The sequence below is a fragment of the Periophthalmus magnuspinnatus genome, chromosome 5 (genome assembly GCF_009829125.3).
Source record: "Periophthalmus magnuspinnatus isolate fPerMag1 chromosome 5, fPerMag1.2.pri, whole genome shotgun sequence".
Lineage (NCBI taxonomy): Eukaryota > Metazoa > Chordata > Actinopteri > Gobiiformes > Gobiidae > Periophthalmus > Periophthalmus magnuspinnatus.
The window spans coordinates 3064533-3083298 of NC_047130.1; the positions used below are offsets into that span (position 1 = coordinate 3064533).

General features: G+C 40.5%; 1 protein-coding gene across 1 annotated transcript; it reads right to left on the bottom strand.

Moving 5' to 3' along the window:
* Positions 1 to 5596: 5596 nt before the first annotated feature.
* Positions 5597 to 18174, bottom strand: LOC117370552 (inter-alpha-trypsin inhibitor heavy chain H3-like). The gene is made up of 22 exons (XM_055221785.1): positions 18031 to 18174; positions 17932 to 17961; positions 17460 to 17483; positions 17100 to 17254; positions 16910 to 17014; positions 16173 to 16335; positions 15984 to 16094; positions 15763 to 15891; positions 9705 to 9821; positions 9046 to 9214; positions 8827 to 8952; positions 8459 to 8640; positions 8213 to 8398; positions 7984 to 8120; positions 7372 to 7523; positions 7267 to 7302; positions 7124 to 7186; positions 6645 to 6776; positions 6343 to 6544; positions 6072 to 6244; positions 5856 to 5967; positions 5597 to 5780 (listed from the first exon to the last, which is right to left on the bottom strand). Exons 1-22 carry the CDS (start codon positions 18142 to 18144, stop codon positions 5642 to 5644), a joined length of 2757 nt encoding a protein of 918 aa, XP_055077760.1. The 5' UTR covers positions 18145 to 18174; the 3' UTR covers positions 5597 to 5641.
* Between the last annotated feature and the right edge of the window lie 592 nt (positions 18175 to 18766).

Here is an 18766-nt window from a genome sequence, read left to right on the forward strand (position 1 = left end):
AACAGCCACATAAAAAAAAAAAAAAAGTTATAAATACGCCTAGTTACATAATTAGGTCAACTACACGTGCATATCTCTTTCTATTTTACATAATGTAATTCCAATTTTGACAACTAAGGTGCTATTTTAGGGGGGAGGGATACATCTGCTTTCAGGGAGATTTCAAAATTATTCTTTAAAAATGATATACAACTCATAAGAAAAATATTGAATAGATTTGCCTGTAATTCATTTTGTCACCTCTAGATGGTAGTCAATGATGAACCCTTGAAAATTGCAGTCGTATCTCTCACGCAGGGGTTTAATGCAATATAAGGAATACAACAGTATTTTGCATTGTGACATAGTTTTATACTGTCAAAGGTTCAATGTTGGAGGAACAATTTATTATTAAATAAAATAGTACATGCATTCCTGGCTATCTGGCATATTAAGTTCTTATACAAAATAAAATGACAACAGAATACTCTTTTAGGTATCATTGTGTGGACCATGGATTATCGCTCGTGCATAAATGGCAAGGCCGCATCCCCAACGGTAAGAAAAATCCACCAGCAGCGGTTCTTCTCCTAGAAGTCAGGTCAGGCCCCGCCTATAAGCAGATTAAGTCGCTGCTTAGTGCCCCGAGCCCTCCAGAGGGCCCCCAAGAGCCCATACGTTTATACTGAAAATAATGATTGGGAAGTTTTGTTCGGAAAACTAAATGGCATTTGTGTGTTTATACTAGGCTACATATCCCTCTGAAAACGTTTAGATGTGTTTTATTTCCAGTAGTGAGATATGTGCTGTCTACATTTTTCGAATCAGGCAGTGGTGTGGACAGCTACATGTTTACATCGGTGTGAAGGACCCCTTCCCTCGAGGTGTGCTCTGGGTGCACTGAGGCAGCATTTGGATGTGTGTGAATGTGTGTGAAGTTCAGTTTATCTAAAGTTCGTGACAATGCATGAAGAGTCTAGAGCAGGGGTGTCCAAACTTTTCACAAAGAGGGCCAGATTTGGTGAGATGAAAGTGTTTGGGGGCCGACCATTCGGCCGGATCATTTTTTGAACCATTAATATTAACTGCAAATTAATTATTTAATTGTTTTTTCTTTTTATTGCAAATGGCTTTCACCTTTCAAAAACAAAATTAATGTAAAAAAGTAAACATTTAAACTGTGGTTTTGATAATCACAATAAAATAAATTCACTGAGATTTTAGGATTTATTCACCTCAGAAGGAGAACAAATAACTTGCCTGCATTAATGTGAAGGGTGACACAGAGATCTGGATTGTAGTAAATAAACCAGGTCTGGCTCAAAGACAGTTTTTTTGATGCGCAAAGTGTCACACAGGTTAGAGTCAGTTAGATTTGTCCTCACACAGTTCTTGTTAAAGTTCATAACCAAGAATGTCTTCTATATAAACAAACAAACTCAGCTTTTTCTTAGCAAAGGTTTAAATTTCTTTAAACTTGTCTTTATCCAGTTGGCGATAAAAGTCACTGAGCTTGAACATGTGTATTTTACACTGGTCAACAGTGCTGACGGGCCACATAATTACTTTTATTCCAGATGCTGGGGGCCAGTGGAAATTTGTACACGGGCCGCAATTGGCCCCGGGCCGGACTTTGGGTGTGCCTGGTCTAGAGGAAGATTGTTTTGGGGAAAGAAGGACTTTTTAAAGAAGACTCGAAATATGCCCCCCATTTTACATCAGTAGAGCTGCAGATAAAACAGTGAAGCCGGACGTGTATAATTATGCATACAGAATATATATCAGAGCACCAGAGGACAGCAGGGGAGTCTGTTTATTACTTAGACTGTTTTTGTTTGTGGCTCAACTTTGGTTATATCAGAAACCTCTTTGTTACATCTGCTGGACGAAAGAACAACCTGTGAACGACTCCTGAATGCACTAATACCAATTTTTGCAAAACAGGTACAAGTGCTTAATTTTGAATACTCGCCGATACTGAGTAAAATACCGTTTCCAGTCATCATTTTACGTGTGTTTTATTATAGTGGTAAATCTAATTAATTTCATAGGATTTTTATAGTTTAGCCTACTTTTCATCTTAAAATTCTTATCTTATCTACCGAAATCATTGTAGTTAGGTATAATTCCAATATAATGTGTTTAGATAAGCACCTGGCTTTAATATTTACCACTTCCTTTTTGCAGACTGCGCTCCGAGCTAACTGCTAACATGCTAACTGCTAACGCTAACGAGCCACTGTTAGCATAACAGTGAGTGTTCTTACTTTTACCACAACCACGCTTTCACCAATATGGACATGCTATACAAGACATGCTCTTTTTAAAGCTCTGAACCCGCTCTATTCGGTCGCTACAGTGTTTGTCAAATATAATAAGTCACAACGCATGCACAAGCAAATAATCCCCAGAGCCACTTAGCAACCTTAGCATGCTAATATTGTAAACATAGGGACTGCGCTGATGTCCTCTGTGAACTTTAAAACCTTTAGAGTCCTAATTATTTGTATATTTTATGTGACAGTCACATATGATTACAGCTACAGTTAATGTGCAGATTTATGGCCACCTCTGCGCAGTGCTCAGTGGAGAGATGAGCTGTGAGCATCAAACAAGAGGCAGCAGATACAGTGGTATCGGCTATGATATCGGCAGCCCATTGACGAGTACGAGTACTGGCACCCGATACTGGTATTAGTATCTGTGCATCCCTACTCATTAATATGCGCATTTACATGAAATCACAACATCCAAAGCCTGACAATAAACATAAAAATAATCCTCTTATTTAATGTTCAGTCCTTCCAAATGATTCGATGATTATAAATCTGATGTTATGTCCAGGCAACTTTTATGCAACTTTTAACTTGGGTCACTACTTTGTACTTCTTGAGTGATATCATTTTAAGTGTACCCTTGATTAAGTAGATCGTTTGGCTCTTTCCAATTGATAAATGTAAGCCCACTTTAGTCAACTGGAACACATTTAAAATGCACCAGAAAAAATGTCTTTGGCAGACCCCTCCTTCTTTACATGTTTTATACTGTTATACTTGCGGTTATTGCTGTTGGGAGCCTCTAGAATTTACAGTCTTGTCAGTGGTTATGATGCTGTCTTAATTTAGTCAAATGTAAATATGTGGCACCGAAGTGGCAAGGGTCCCGAGGGCAAATTCAGCTTAGGGCCCCCTAAAGGCACTTATTAAACTTGGGTCATTTATCTATGTCATTTCTATCATAATTGTATAGACCAGACTGGCCCCCTATCGGCCACTTGGTAAAACTCTTCTTATTAACATTATGTAAATAACCACGCGGTCACTTGTTGTTTAGCCACCATTTTGTTTTATAATTAATGTATTATTTGTATTTGTTTATTTTTCTCTTGTAAGAATCCACACACATACCCACACCCCAATTACAGACATTAAAGTACCTGAGTACCAGTACCTGAATGTGGACTCCCTCATCCTTCTGACTCATCTGAACATATTTACTTACTGTCCTGACCCGACAACCTGCAGTGATTGCTAGTCAGGATTCAAGATATTGCATATTCCCCCCTTAGACACTGTGCTGAGGAACTGGCTCCTGTCTTCACGGACATTTTTAACACCTCCCTGGAGTCATGTCAAGTCCCAGACTGCTTCAAGCTGTCCACCATCATCCCTGTCCCCAAGAAGCCCAGGATCACTGGACTTAATGACTACAGACCTGTGGCGCTGACATCAGTAGTCATGAAGTCATTTGAGCGCCTATCCTGCACCACCTCAAGTCCCTCACCTCCCCCCTCCTGGACCCTCTGCAGTTTGCCTACAGAGCCAATCGGTCTGTAGACGACACCAGCAACCTGACCCTTCACTTCATCCTCCAGTATCTGGACTCCCCGGGAACCTACGCCAGGATCCTGTTTGTGAACTTCAGCTCTGCGTTCAACACCATCCTCCCTGCTCTGCTCCAGGACAAGCTCGCTCAGGTCAACGTGTCTGATTCCACCTGCAGGTGGATCACTGACTTCCTGACGGACAGGAGACAGCGCGTAAGGCTGGGGAAGAATGTCTCGGACACTCAGACTATCAGCACAGGATCTCCACAGGGCTGTGTACTTTCTCCCTGTACACCAACTGCTGCACCTCCAGCCACAACTCTGTCAAACTGGTTAAGTTTGCAGATGACACCACCCTCATTGGACTCATCTCGGACAGCGATGAGTCTGCCTACAGGAGGGAGGTGGACCGGCTGGTGTCCTGGTGCAGCAGCAACAACCTGGAGCTTAACATCCAGAAGACAGTAGAGATGATCGTGGACTTCAGGAAAGTCACAGCCCCCCTGCCTCCCCTCACCCTGACGGACTCCCCCATCACCACTGAGGACTCTTTCCGTTTCCTGGGCACCTGCATCACCCAGGATCTCAAGTGGGAGCCGACCATCAGCTCCCTCATCAACAAAGCCCAGCACAGGATGTTCTACCTGCGGCAGCTGAGGAAACACAAGCTGCCGGTCCAGATGATGGTGCAGTTTTACACGGCCATCATTGAGTCCATCCTCACATCCTCCATCACTGTGTGGTTCGCTGGGGCCACTGCCAGGGACAGACAGAGACTGCAGCGCATTGTGCCTCTGCTGAGAAGGTGATTGGCAGCAGCCTTCCATAGCAGCTGACACTTCTCACCCTGGACGTGGACTATTTGAGCCACTTCCCTCTGGCAAGAGGCTACGGTCCATTGGGACCAGAACCTCTCGTCATGAGAACAGTTTCTTCCCCTCTGCTGTTTGTCTCATGAACACTTTATAATATTTACACAAAACTGGACACTTTATAACACCGATCACTTTAATAAGTCATGTTTGCACTGTTGTTCTGATGCTGCTGTTGTATATATTTCTCCCTTTAAGTATTTTATTTGATTTTTAAGCATATCTTTTTAACTTTGTGCATGCCCTTATTTGTATTTGTATTTATTCAGTGTGTTTTATGTTGCACTTTATCACCGAAGTAAGTTCCTAGTTTGTGAACTGTGTTCACAAACGATGGCAATAAAAGGATTTTGATTCTGATAATACAATTCTCATTACTACTACAACTACTACAATTACTACTACTACAATTACTACCACTACTTCTATGGGTAGGAAATGTCATTTCAAATCAGTAGAATAGCCTATATCTCCTCATGTAAACGTACAAAAGTGGATAGATCCTCCATTGATACCATAGTTATTCGTTTTACATGCCTCGTAATTTTATGATAATTTTGTATCACTTATAACATAAAACTAACACAGAATTCCGAGACATTATCACGTTATCAAGTAAGCTCCGGGTTTCTGCTGCTCAAACATAAATATCAAGATTCATCTTTAGACTGTCGAGCCTATTTTCTAAATGACAATAATGAAAACAAAAACAAATAACATTGATAATCAATTCAAAAAACTTTTGTAACATTTAGCTTTAGTTTACATTTTCTATGCTATAATAACATAATAGCCTCATCCTGGGGCATATTGCAGGCCTAAATCTCCAGTTAGGGTAAGTAAGAAATGAAACACAATGTTAAATGAAACTATGTAATGTACCTTTAATATCATTTAGAAGATAACAATGTTTGTTTGTCCTGATGTGTAATTATTGGTGATCTGAATTGCTTTTAAACTGCATTTAAAAAGTCTTGAAAAGACCTGACACAATGTAATCATTTGCTTCTCCATCAATGAGGCCTGTGGCGTTGTTGTGGATGAACCAGCAGGGGATCTTCACTCCATTCTTTATATTATTCCTGAAATCTCTCTGCCAACCTCTGTATAACAAGATGCATATTTTATTAATAATGGAAGAATGAAATTTGTTAAATTGCTGTGAAACCATATTTTACCTGGTCACATTGAGCTGGTGTCCTTTTACAAACATAGTGGCATCTGGTTTCTCTGGGGATTCTCCTGGACGCATGTCGGACACTTCAAACTCAATGCTATGATAAAACTGACCTGAAGACAAAAGTGCAGAGTAGATGTGTATAAAACTGTAAGAATTAACATATTTCATCTGCAGAAGGCATACTCTTCATCAGTCATTGTAATAATGTAATTACCTAGAAGACCATGGACATTAGGGGACAAAAGATGGCTGTCTAGAGTGTAGAAGCCCAGGTAGTCTCTGTTGTATGGGTGCTTCTCCCACACTTTATGTAATAAGATCACAAACTTCACAGAGTCTTTTAAAGTCACTGTCAAGCTGCGGTCTTTGGTCAACAGTAAATCCAGACTAGGGTCAAAAGGCTCATTAAAAGGTGGCAACACATAAAATGTATTAAAACAGAACCAATGTGAAAGTGATAGCAGCATTTTGGAGCAGACACTCACTTGGGTCCCTTAAGGGATGCTGTACCAGACCACAGAAGAGAGACCCATTTGCTGTCCTGGAACACAGAGATGTCCTGAGTGCTCACCTCCAGTTTTACTCCCAATGCTTTATGGACAATTCCAAAGCGACTAAAATATGTGTTGATTTGACCACCAGGGGGGATTGCCTTATCTCCAATTATCTGTCCATTTACGAGAATACCTGAACAAGCATGGGAATAAGGTGTGAGATCTTGCTCTCAATTGTTCAACAAAATGAAAATGTACTTGTATTACAATGAAATAAAAATACAAAACAATACCAGATTCTTGGTCTTTGACTAAAGTAAAGATAGTCCCAGGTTTGTTGTTAATGTTGAAACATAAAGCGTCTTCTCTATCTGGCAGCTCGATCAGGAAGTGAGGGTCCCCATCCACTACAGGATTTGGAAATGTGAATCATATAAGACATAATAACATCAAACTGAAATTATTTGTAAAACTTCAATAACTCTAGAGTTGTTGTTGTTTTTTGTTTTGTTTTTTTTATCAGAATCTTTTTTGTCGTGGTAAAAAAAGAACAATTTGAATATTGCTGTAACCACTACTCCGGAGCTGCTGTGAGATATATTTTGAAGAGAGTCACACTAAGTCTGCAGGCAATTGAGACATAGCTTTTAAATGCGTCTTCTACATATTTTAATAGTGCACAAATTTCTTGAGTGCAACTGTGACCAAGCATACCATTTTTGGAGTATGTCAATAACAGCTTTTCCCATCAACCAAAATGCTGAAATCTTACCAAGATAAGTAGGATGTGTGTATCTGTGAGGCACATAGCTTGTATGGGTTGGATAGCTTGTATCTATAAGCAATAAATAAATTCAGGTGGGGGGGGTTACCGGTTTGCATATGAACAACATTTAAATGCCAAACATCTCTTACGTTTCGGTATCATTCTCTCTGCCATTTGACGCTGTTCTGTGAATTAGAAAAGATGCTGTAAGAAACATATTTCAAACAGAGAACAAATATAGGACTTGAGTGTACCCTCCGTCAACTTATCAGCCACTAATGGTGGATCATCAGATTCTGGTTTGGTTACAACCATGGATGTGAGAGGGGTCACAAAATTATATTTCAGGGACATCTCCAGTGCTTTGGCTTTACTGTTCTCCTTTTCTAGACCACTGTCAGTCTTGCTACAAATCAAAAATATAATCATATTAAAAGCATGTCTTCAAAATGTTCAGAAGAAGTTTCTTTTTATGTGGCTGCTAAGGGTAAAAAGTAGTTAATTGTGCACTAAGTAACATTTTTGGTGGAGGACTCATGGAGATGTCATTGCGCTGCCCAGATTATTCTACACTACAGCATTAAATGTATCGTTTGTACATGTATAAACTCTCAAAAATACCTTGAAAAACATGCACTGTTACTTTGAGTGGGACCACCTCTCCACAGATCTGACCCGTAACTTGCCCTGTTTGTACCACCTGCTTATCTCCATGGTAATAGTTTCGGCTTGATAAGATACTATGAAACATCCTTGGCAAGGCAATAATCTACATGGAGGCAAGCAGGTGCATGGTGGACCCTCCACCAGAAAAGTTATATTCCCCTTATAATGTATATTGACAAGAACACAAAATGAATTGAGACCTCTTGTCTAGAAGCTGTTGAATGGTGAGGTATGCCCACAGGCGTTCAGTAAAGTCACCAAAGATGTACTCCTCATCTGGATACATCACACCCCAGTCAAGAACACTGGCCTGGCCCTGCACCTGATAGTCTTCATTCTTAATGACAGAAAGACATGGATGCTTTGAGGATCACCATACAAATTTTCAAAATGTCTGTCTGGCTTCCTTCTTGCGTTTCCAATCCTCACCCCAACTCCAAAAACTTCCACAGGAAAGTTATCAATGCTAGCGTCCATCAGTCGACCGGCCACTATGATCTCCGCACCGTTGAACAAATGGTTGAAGTGGTTTGTGGTCAAGAAGTCCACAGTGTTGACAGGATATTTCAAATCAACCTCTAACAGCAGAGGACTGGACACTTCTTCGTAGAAATCCTAGAACAACAAAAAATTTGCAGAAAGTGTGATTTACGAAATGGGATTGAAGGGCCTTACTTGTAGTTGTATAGCTGCGTCGGAATCCTCAAAAATTCTGCGGGCAAATCCCTTGTTCTCTTGGGCCATCACATCAAGGAAAGAGTACTGTACATCATTCCCAAAGCCGAGACAGTACAGAGACATATTTCTGTTGTTAGCTTTTTCAACATTTTTTTGGATAATGGCAGTGTCACTTTCCCCTGAAATTACAAATGCAAAACATGAACTTCAAATTCAATAATCTGAATGATTTTTTTCTTCTTTCTTAATATAGTTTGCTTAACAATTTCACTACAACTTGAAATATCCAAATGCATAATCTCAGCTTTTGCTTCCTGTCTATGCTGAATGAATGAATACATTTGTAAAAATAAATAAATACATACCTGAATTGGGCATGCCATCGGTCAGTAGGATAATTGTATCAGCACTTCTTTGGGGAAGTTTTTCAGATCTCCTTGCTGTATGAATCATCTCAACAGCTTTCAACACGGCATCATTAATATCTGTCCCTAAATATTATGAAATGATGAGCAACTGTGTAATTAGGATTGTATATATTTGCACTGTATTTAGTATAGTTAGTTTGTATAATTGTAGGCTACCTCCATTGTCACGTAATGCCCTGATGAACCTCTTTGCTTCTTCCACAGTTTGGTTGGTTGCTTGTTGCATTGTTGGTTGCCAGGGCATGATCCGATGATCAAATGTGATAATACCAAAGTGATCCTGTTCCTGCAGGTCTTGGAGGATTTCTAACATTGCGTCTCTTGTCTAGAATAACAATTTCATATTTTGAATCCAATGCATTAGAGAGAATAAGGAGTCATCTTATATGCAGCGATGGGAAGAATACTTTGAAAATGTATTTAGTCACAGAATACTGATTACCTGAATTAAAATGTATTTTGTAATGTATTCTGTTACATGGGCCAATCAGAGTATTGTATTCTGAATACTCTGAATACTTTATATCATAATGTAAAAAAAGTGATATACAATTACAAACAGCTTTATTTTTCTTACACTGTTTGTGATGCATGAATTTATGTCCGATTAGAGAAAAAAAAAAAAAAAAAGAAATCACACATGCACACATTGCAAGGGCTGTGCTTTTTTCTTTTTTTTTTTTTTTACTAATACTATCAAAATACAGGTACTCAAAATTAGTGTTCAGAATACAGTATGTGTTTTAGGTATATGTAATCAGTTACTTCCCAACACTGCTTATATCTACTTAAGAGATTTGGAATTGCTGTCTTACCTGTGCAATCTTTCTGCCATACATGGAACCGCTCGTGTCAATGACAAACACCACATTCATTGGGACAGGGCGTAATTTAGAGGGAGCAAAGTAATGCACAAAGTATCCATTGATAATCTGGTGTAAAGAACACTTGGATTAAAAATAAATACATAATAAATAAATGACTTGAGTACTACTTTTTATAAAGTCACCCATTCACTTCCAGCTCTCCCACTTAAAAAGATGAGAGGGGCCTGCAATTTTCACCATAGGTACACTTTAACTATGAGAGGCAAAATGAGAAAAAAAAAAAAATATCTAGAAAATCACACTGTAGGATTTTTAAAGAATTGATTTCCAAATTATGGTGGAAAATAACTATTTGATCAATAACAAAAGTTAATCTCAATACTTTGTTTGAGGTTAAACGTTTTCTTTAAGTCTCCACAAGGTTTTCCAACACTGTTGCTGGTAGTTTGGTCCATTTCTCCATACAGATCTCTTCTAGAGCAGTGATGTTTTGGGGTTGTTGCTGGGTAGCACAGACTTTCAACTCCCTCCAGAGATTTTCTGTGGGGTTGAGATATGGAGACTGGCTAAGCCACTCCAGGACCTTAAAATACTTCTTATAAAGCCACTCCCTCGTTGCCCAGGCAGTGAGTTTGGGATCACTGTCATGCTGAAATTCAATTTTCAATTAAATTAAATTCATTTATTTTTGTAACGCCCAAAATCACAACAACAGTTGTCTCGAAGGGTGTTCATGTTTTGGTTGATGGGGGAAACCGGAGTACCCGGAGGAAACCCATCCAGACACAGGGAGAAACATGAAAAACTCCACACAGAAAGGCCTGGGCGACCCGGGGATCGAACCAAACCCTCTTGCTGTGAGGCATGAGTGTTGCCACTCAGCCACCGTGCTGCCTACACACAAAAACAAAACAACAGGAAGAATCAGACAAAACAAGAAAAATCGGCCAGGCAAGGAGGAGGAAGACCAGACGAGGAGGATGAGAGCCAGGCGAGGAGGAGGGCCAGGCGGGGAGGAGGAGAGGGTCCAGCTGTCATCGGGGCATCTGAAAGAGTTACACTCCACATGGGGAGTGGGACAGGGGACAACATGTGAATAGCATTGCTGATGAGAAAATAGGACAAAGCAGAGGATAGTGCTCAGGTTGCCATACTTCCCCCAGCTAGTCATCTCCTACTGCAGCCTATCTTATCCCGGGTTTTAATGTCCCTAACTCCCTCACTATGTAACCTGGTCATACGCTATACCGAAGAGGAAGGTTTTAAGCCTGGTCTTAAATACAGAGACTGTGGGGGCCTGTTTAACATCAGCAGGGAGTTGATTCCATAGCACAGGAGCTTGGTAACTGAATGCTCTCCCTCGCACTGTACTTTTGGACACTCTAGGAACCACTAATAGTCCTGCATTCTGAGAGCGGAGTGCTCTGTTTGGCTGGTACGGGACAATAGCATCTTGCAGATAGGATGGGGCCATACCGTTTAGGGCTTTGTATGTCAGGAGGAGGACTTTGAATTTGATTCTAAGGTCGACAGGAAGCCAGTGCAGATATTTTAGTACAGGACTGATGTGGTCTCTTCTTTTAGTTCCTGTTAGGACTCTGGCCACTGCATTTTGGACCAACTGGAGGCTCCTTATAGTACTTTTGTGGCAGGCGGCAAGCAGAGAATTACAGTAATCAAGTCTGGAAGTAACAAATGCATGGATGAGTTTTTCAGCATCGTTTTTAGGTAAAATATTTCTAATTTTAGTTATATTTCGCAGGTGAAAGTATGCGGTTTTACAAGCTAGGTTTATATGGGCTGTGAATGAGAGATTTTGATCAAATACGACTCCAAGATTTTTTACAGTAGGGCTAGAAGCTATACTCACATTGTCGAGTGAGATTATCTGGTCCGACAGAGAATCTCTTTGACCTTTGGGACCAACGACAATGACCTCTGTTTTTTCAGGATTTAAGAGCAGGTAATTCAAGGTCATCCAGGTTTTGATGTCCTTCACACAGGCACTGAGTTTATCTATTTGATCAGTCTGATTTGGTTTCATTGATAAGTACAGCTGAGTGTCATCAGCATAGCAGTGAAAATTAATGCCATGTTTTCTGATAATGTTCCCCAATGGCAACATATACAGAGTAACTAGGATTGGACCAAGCACAGATCCTTGTGGAACACCACAGGCTACTTTAGAACAGGGAGAGGTGCTCTGGTTTATACTAACAAACTGGTACCTATCTGATAGATGGGATTTAAACCATTTGAGGGCGTTCCCTCTGATTCCAGTGTCACATTCTAACCTCTGCAGTAGAATATTGTGATCAATGGTGTCAAACGCTGCACTGAGATCCAGTAGGACCAGGACTGAAGCCAGCCCGTTATCAGCAGCTAGTAGTAAGTCATTTGTTACTTTAAGCAGTGCAGTCTCTGTGCTGTGGTGAGCTCTGAATCCAGATTGAAATTTTTCAAATATATTATTGTCCTGCAGGTGGCGGCAGAGCTGTTTCACCACCAGTCGTTCTAGAATTTTTGAGAGGAAGGGAAGATTAGAGATAGGTCTATAGTTGGCTAGTTCATCAGGATTTAGGTTAGGTTTTTTTCAAAAGGGGTTTAATCACAGCATACTTAAAGGACTGAGGAACGTAGCCATTTTCTAACGACATATTTATTATGTTATGGATGGAATCTATTATTAGGGGAAGGGAGTCTGATTGGAATAGGGTCGAGCATACAGGTTGATGGTTTGGACGACATGATGGCTGAGGTAATCTCCACCTCATCAACTGGAGTAAATTTATCTAATATTATTAGAGGATCCATGTGGGATATTGGCATTACAGACTGGATTAGCTCAGAGCTGATTTTTGGAGTAGCTTTGTTGATTTTGTCTCTAATGGTTGTAATTTTGTAATCGAAGAAGTGAAGAAAGTCATCACAACTAATGTTCGAGGGGATAAGAGACTCATTAGCAGTGTGGGACTTTGTCAGCCTGGCTACAGTGCTGAACAGAAATCTGGGGTTATTTTTGTTTACTTCTATTAGATTTGAATAGTATCTAGTTCGGGCTTTCCGCAGAGCGGCCTTATAAGTGAGCAGGCAGAGCTTCCATGCCTTCAGAGACCGCTCAGAGCGCGAGCGGCGCCAAAGCTTCTCTGTGCGTCTTACATGTTGTTTGAGTGTCCTGAGCTGTAACGTGTACCATGGAGCCAGAGGTCTTAGTTTAATGCTTTTCTGTTTTAGCAGAGCTACAACATCGAGAGCAGATTTTAAGGTGAGCATTGTTCTGTCAACCAATTGATCAGTGACAATTGGATTAAAATTATTTTCATTGTCACATGACATATCTTTCAGTAATGGCTCAATAATTTCTTTAAACTCTGTAACCGATTTATCTGATAATGTTCTTTTCATTATAGTTTTTTTCTGTGGGGCTGGATAGTCTTTTAGTATAAATTGAAAGGTAATTAAGAAATGGTCAGAGAGTATAGGGTTTTGAGGAAGGACAATTAGATCATTAATCTCAATACCATAGGTTAGAACGAGATCTAGAGTGTGATTGTAACAGTGAGTCGGCTTATTCACACTCTGGGTGAAACCGATCCCATCCAGGAGCGCGCCAAAAGCATTACTGAGGCAATCACTGCCGTTATCTACATGTATGTTGAAATCTCCAACTATAACAATCCTTTCCCAATTCAAGACTAAACTTGAAATGAAATCAGAAAACTCTGTCAGGAACTCGGCATATGGACCAGGAGGTCGATAAATTATTATAAATATAACAGCTTTTTGGTTTTTCCAATTGGGGCACGTAATGGAGAGTGCGAGGCTTTCAAAGGAGAGGTAAGTATAGTTGGGTTTGGGGCTGAGAATTCGACTGGAATGAGAGATGACGGCCACACCACCACCTCGACCTGTGCTCCGGGCACTCTGAAAGTTCATGTGACTTGATGGTGTAGATTCATTTAGTCTAACATAGTCATTTTCCCGAAGCCATGTTTCAGTTAGGGCTAGCAGATCAATATTAAGGTCGCCATTTAGTTCATTTATTAAAAGAGATTTGGAGGAAAGAGACCTGATGTTTAGCAGTCCACATTTTACACACTTATCATTTTGTTTATTTGCGGTACATTTATTTATTTTTATTAAGTTATGAGATCTGACAGCTTCCTTGTCAGAGTTTAGAGGTGGTTTTTTTTGTGCTTTTTGTACGTGGGGCACGCACAGTCTCTGTTTGGAGCTGTTCCCTCTGACTAAGCTGTGCTTCACTGGTCTAAACTGCTCACTAACGTCACTATCACTGTGCTTCCCTGAGCTATTCTGCGTGCTAGTCTTACCTGGTCAATCTAGACTAGCAATCATATTCTGAGCTAACAGGGCGGAGCCAGCCTGCGTGGGATGGATGCCATCTCTACGTATAAGCCTAGGCTTCCCCTCAAATGCCCTCCAATTATCTATGAAGACGACACCATTCTGCGGGCACCAATTGGTCAACCACTGGTTGACTGCTGAAAAGCGGCTGTACATTTCACAATTGGTGTAGGTTGGGAGGGGGCCAGAGAAGTACACGGACTCCGACATCGACTTAGCCAATTGACAGACTGCAGCTATCTGTAACTTAACCACCTCTGACTGACCGCGCCGAGTATCGTTACCCCCCGCGTGTATAACGATCCGGCGGTACCTATTCTTACTTTTCTTTAAGAGCCTAAGATTCCCCTCGATGTCACCCAGTCTGGCTCCAGGATAACACCGCGTGGAAGCTGCAGGCAGTTCCATGTCCCTGACTATGGAGCTCCCTATGACTAAAGTGTCCCGGGTCCAGCTCAGGGGAGCAAACCCATTCTGGACGGGGAGCTCTCTACTCTCAACCCTATGTCCCGGGTCTGCTACAGTCTTATTCTCAGCCCTGTGTCCCTGGCCTGTCAAGACCCAGCCATGTTTCATCTCCAATCCCCTTGCTGATAGAAGGAGGTTTTAACTCAAACTCTCACGATACATGGCCTTATTCATTCTTTCCTTTACACGGATCATTCGTCCTTTTCCCTTTGCAGAAACACAGACCCAAAGCATGATGTTTCCACCCCCATGCTTCACAGTCAGCATGGTATTCTTTGGCTGCTACTCAGCATTCTTTCTCCTCTAAATACGACAAGTTGAGTTTTAACCAAAACGTTCTATTTTGGTTTCATCTGACCATATGATATTCTCCCAATCCTCTTCTGGATCATCCAAATAGTCTCTAGCAAGTTCAGATGGGCCTGGACATGTACTGGCTTAAGCAGGGGACATGTCTGGCACTGCAGGATTTGAGTCCCTGGTGGCGCAGTGTGTTACTGATGGTAGCCTTTGTGACTTCAGTTCCAGCTCCCTGCAGGTCATTCACTAGGTCCCCCTGTGTGGTTCTGAGATTTTTGCTCACCATTCTTGTGATCATTTTGATCCCACGGGGTAGAATTTCTAATAATTGCTCTCACAGTTGATTTCTTCACACCAAGCTGCTTACCTATTACAGATTCAGTCTTCCCAGCCTGGTGCAGGTCTACAATTTTGTTTCTGGTGTCCTTTGACAGCTCTTTGGTCTTGGCCGTAGTGGAGTTTAGAGTCTGACTGTCAGAGGTTGTGGACGGGTGTCTTTTAAACTGATAACAAGTTCAAACAAGTGACATTAATACAGGTAACAGGTAGAGGTCAGAGGAACCTCTTATAGAATACAACATTACCTGGTCTCACAGGTCTGTGAGAGCCAGAAATCTTGCTTGTTTGTAGGCAACCAAATACTTATTTTACCGAGGAATTTACCAATTAATTAATTACAAATCCTACAATGTGATTTCCTGGATTCTTTCCCCTCATTCTGTCCCTCATAGTTGAAGTGTACCTATAATGAAAATTACAAGCCTCTCTTATCTTTTTAGGTGGGAGAACGTGCATAGTTGGTGGCTGACGAAATACTTTTTTTCATTACATCTATAAGCTGAAAATGTGCCTTTTAAGTATATTTTGCCTCTCAACCTGGTAATGTTAAAAACAGTGGTATTTTGATGGGTACCTGTATATCTCCAAGGTCCTTTTCTCTCTTCACGTCATATTTTACAATAAAATCTCCATTAATCAAAGTCCCTTCACAGTCTGGACAACTCCTCTGCTGCTCCAGTGTTGGTGAAAAGGAGATGTGTGCCTAAGGAAAGAAATAATAAAAAACAATTGCAATTTTAATTATTGTATTTAAAACATATTCATCTCACATGTTTGAAATATAACTGATTATACTTTTGTGTCTGTTACAGTTTTCTCCACTAGGGGAAGCAGCTCATTGGATAGGAAAGTGGAGTGGACATCAACTTGTGAAATTCCCTGGGGTTCATAGATGTTTGTAACAATCTGAAAACAAATACAAATCTTGTGTATTTTTATACATTTTTATACATTTATGTATTATTGGAGACAGCTGAAGTATACCTTAAACTCTTGAACGCGCTGTTTGGGCTGAACTCGGGTCAGAATCTCATACTGGCCCCGTTTTCTCTGTAGTAGTTCTTCATGTGTCAGCGTGAATGTTACATTAGTTAAGGCAGCAATGTTAACAGACACAGAAAACTTCTCCATCTTTCTTCCTGAAGCCCTTAAATAGACCAGTTAAACTGTGTAAAAGGGAATGTATTTTTATATTGACAAACAGTGCTGTAGCTGTATGGGAATATTATGTGCACAGATTAGATAATAGGTAAAACCTCCAAGGTCATTCAGTTATGTTTTTTGTTCTCATCACAATATCTGTCATTTTGGCTCTTAAATATTATGCTATAGGGTGTTAAAATTATGTATTTCAGTGTACTCCAAAGTACGCTGTTGACAATAATTTGGTTTTATTAAATAGTCAAACCTGAGAATAGCCTATTTTGGATTTGTGTGCTGAATTGTAAATGTAAATCTCAATAAATAAGCTTCATGAAAACCTCTTTTGCAAAGGCTCCAAATTGTTTCTCTATAATAAGCATATTCTTAGTCCATTTTACTTTACACTATTTAAAAATCAGTGCTCCATGGTGAGACTTTCTGCACATTTGATTTGTCTGTTTATGCAACTTGTTGAGTAAAGTCTACTTAATTCTAAAATACACAATAGCTACCACATTTAGTTCAGTGCTCTTGAGTACAAAGGGCAGTGAAATACAACAAACAAGTGGGTGACTTACTTCACCAGTGCAGCGGTTTGTCCTGCTTTGACAGCAGTCTCGTACTCTTTCTTTGCTTTTTCCTTCTCCTTCACCACACCTACATACACCCGGCCATCAATTTCCCTGTAGCACACAACAATTTTCACAAAATCTGTCAATTTCAAACCAGCAAGGATGTTCATTTGTGTTCCTGATTTGTAGAACTGACATGCTGAAATTGGTGATGAATGCAGTCTTGGGGAGCTCCACCTGAAAGAAGATTTCCTGTGAGCTGTTGGCCTTGTTCATGGCCTTGGATGTCATGACGGTGTGAGCGAAACGTGAGGTAACCGCACAGTCCACCGTCACGCTGTACACCTCCACCTGGACCAATAAAAAAGTTAGCTTATAGCAGTCAGTAAGGAGGACACAATTTGACATTTTCACAACAGCTTCAGTGTTGTATTTGGCAAACTTCAAATGATTGCTGCTCAAGTGAGTATTAAGTCAGTGTTTCCACTTGGGAGTGTATGTTGACACTTGGGTGAGTCGCTGGATGAATAGTGAGCCTTTCAGCTAAAAATCTTACCATATTGTTGTCAGTGCTTCTTTTCTATGGGTAAACAAACAGATGGTTAGTCCATATTGTTGTTGTCATAACTTTTAAGCAGCCAGTTATATCAGTCAAAATAAAAATGATACAAGTCATCCAAAAGCAATAAATTAAATCAATTTAAAAAGGTGAAACCTGGACAAAATGTATGGCTGACACACCCCTTTTACTTTTTGTCTTTTTAAAACTTTTGAGACAGATAAGTAGGATATATTACTATAAAAACTGATGTGCAACCAAAACCATCAAGAAGAATTAAAAGCAGATAAAGAAAATGGGTAGTCTGAGTGAGTAGTATGGATGAGTAGTGTGGTTCTGAGTTTCAAAAATCCCTCTATGGAAAAGTTTACTCTTTAAAAATGGTAAACAATATAAGACTAATTCAAGGTAACGTCCTTGAGTGAATGTAAATCAGCCACTTCTGACTGAGAATAGTGATCACATTTACCTGCAATGATCTTGGGGCTCCATTTGCAAGCTGAAAGTAGAGAAAACGCTTTAAGAGCCAACAGTACCTAGGTTAAGTCAACTATACAAACAGGCCTACCTCTGTGTTAGCTGCTTCCTCCAGAGAAACCAGCACAGCTTCATGGGACAGCCTGGGCAGCATAAGGCAGCCCCAGAGCAGCAGCACACACTGGACACCCAAAAGACCAGACATGACCCAATCTCCACTGAACACTCATGCACTGGGACATCACTAAATAAGTAGAGTGCCCTGGCTGAGGGGAGGGCCATGTGTGTGTGTGTGTAATATTGACCAACAGAAGCAGGGGTCAAGATTTACCAATTTTTGGAAGCTAGGCTAAAGTGCATCAATGATTACCATGAAAGAAATATAAACACACATAAAAGGCAAATGTTAATATAAAAAAGTAATAGGCAGAATTACATAATTAGGTGTCGTAACCAGCAAGACGGAGGGACCAAAACTGCGCGACTCACGAAGGTTTAACAGAGTTTTATTCACAGAAATGTGCAAATAGAAATCAAAGTTCATTAATCCACAAGGCCGGGGAATGAGGATGCTTCACAGAATGGTGCAACAGGTTAGTCATAGTTCATAGATCCAGAGGTGCTGGGAAGCGTGGGTGCGGGTCCGTGACCAGGGAGATACACGAACGCAAGACGAGGACAACGTGGGATCATACCAGGGTAGATGTGCAGGTGCAGGGGTTCCGGAGCGGGTTCTCGGGCGGAGGTCTGGGGAAGAGCAAAATTTCCAATGAGTCAAAAGATTTACAAAAATACCAAGATACTAAGCCAAGCAGTTGTATTCACGT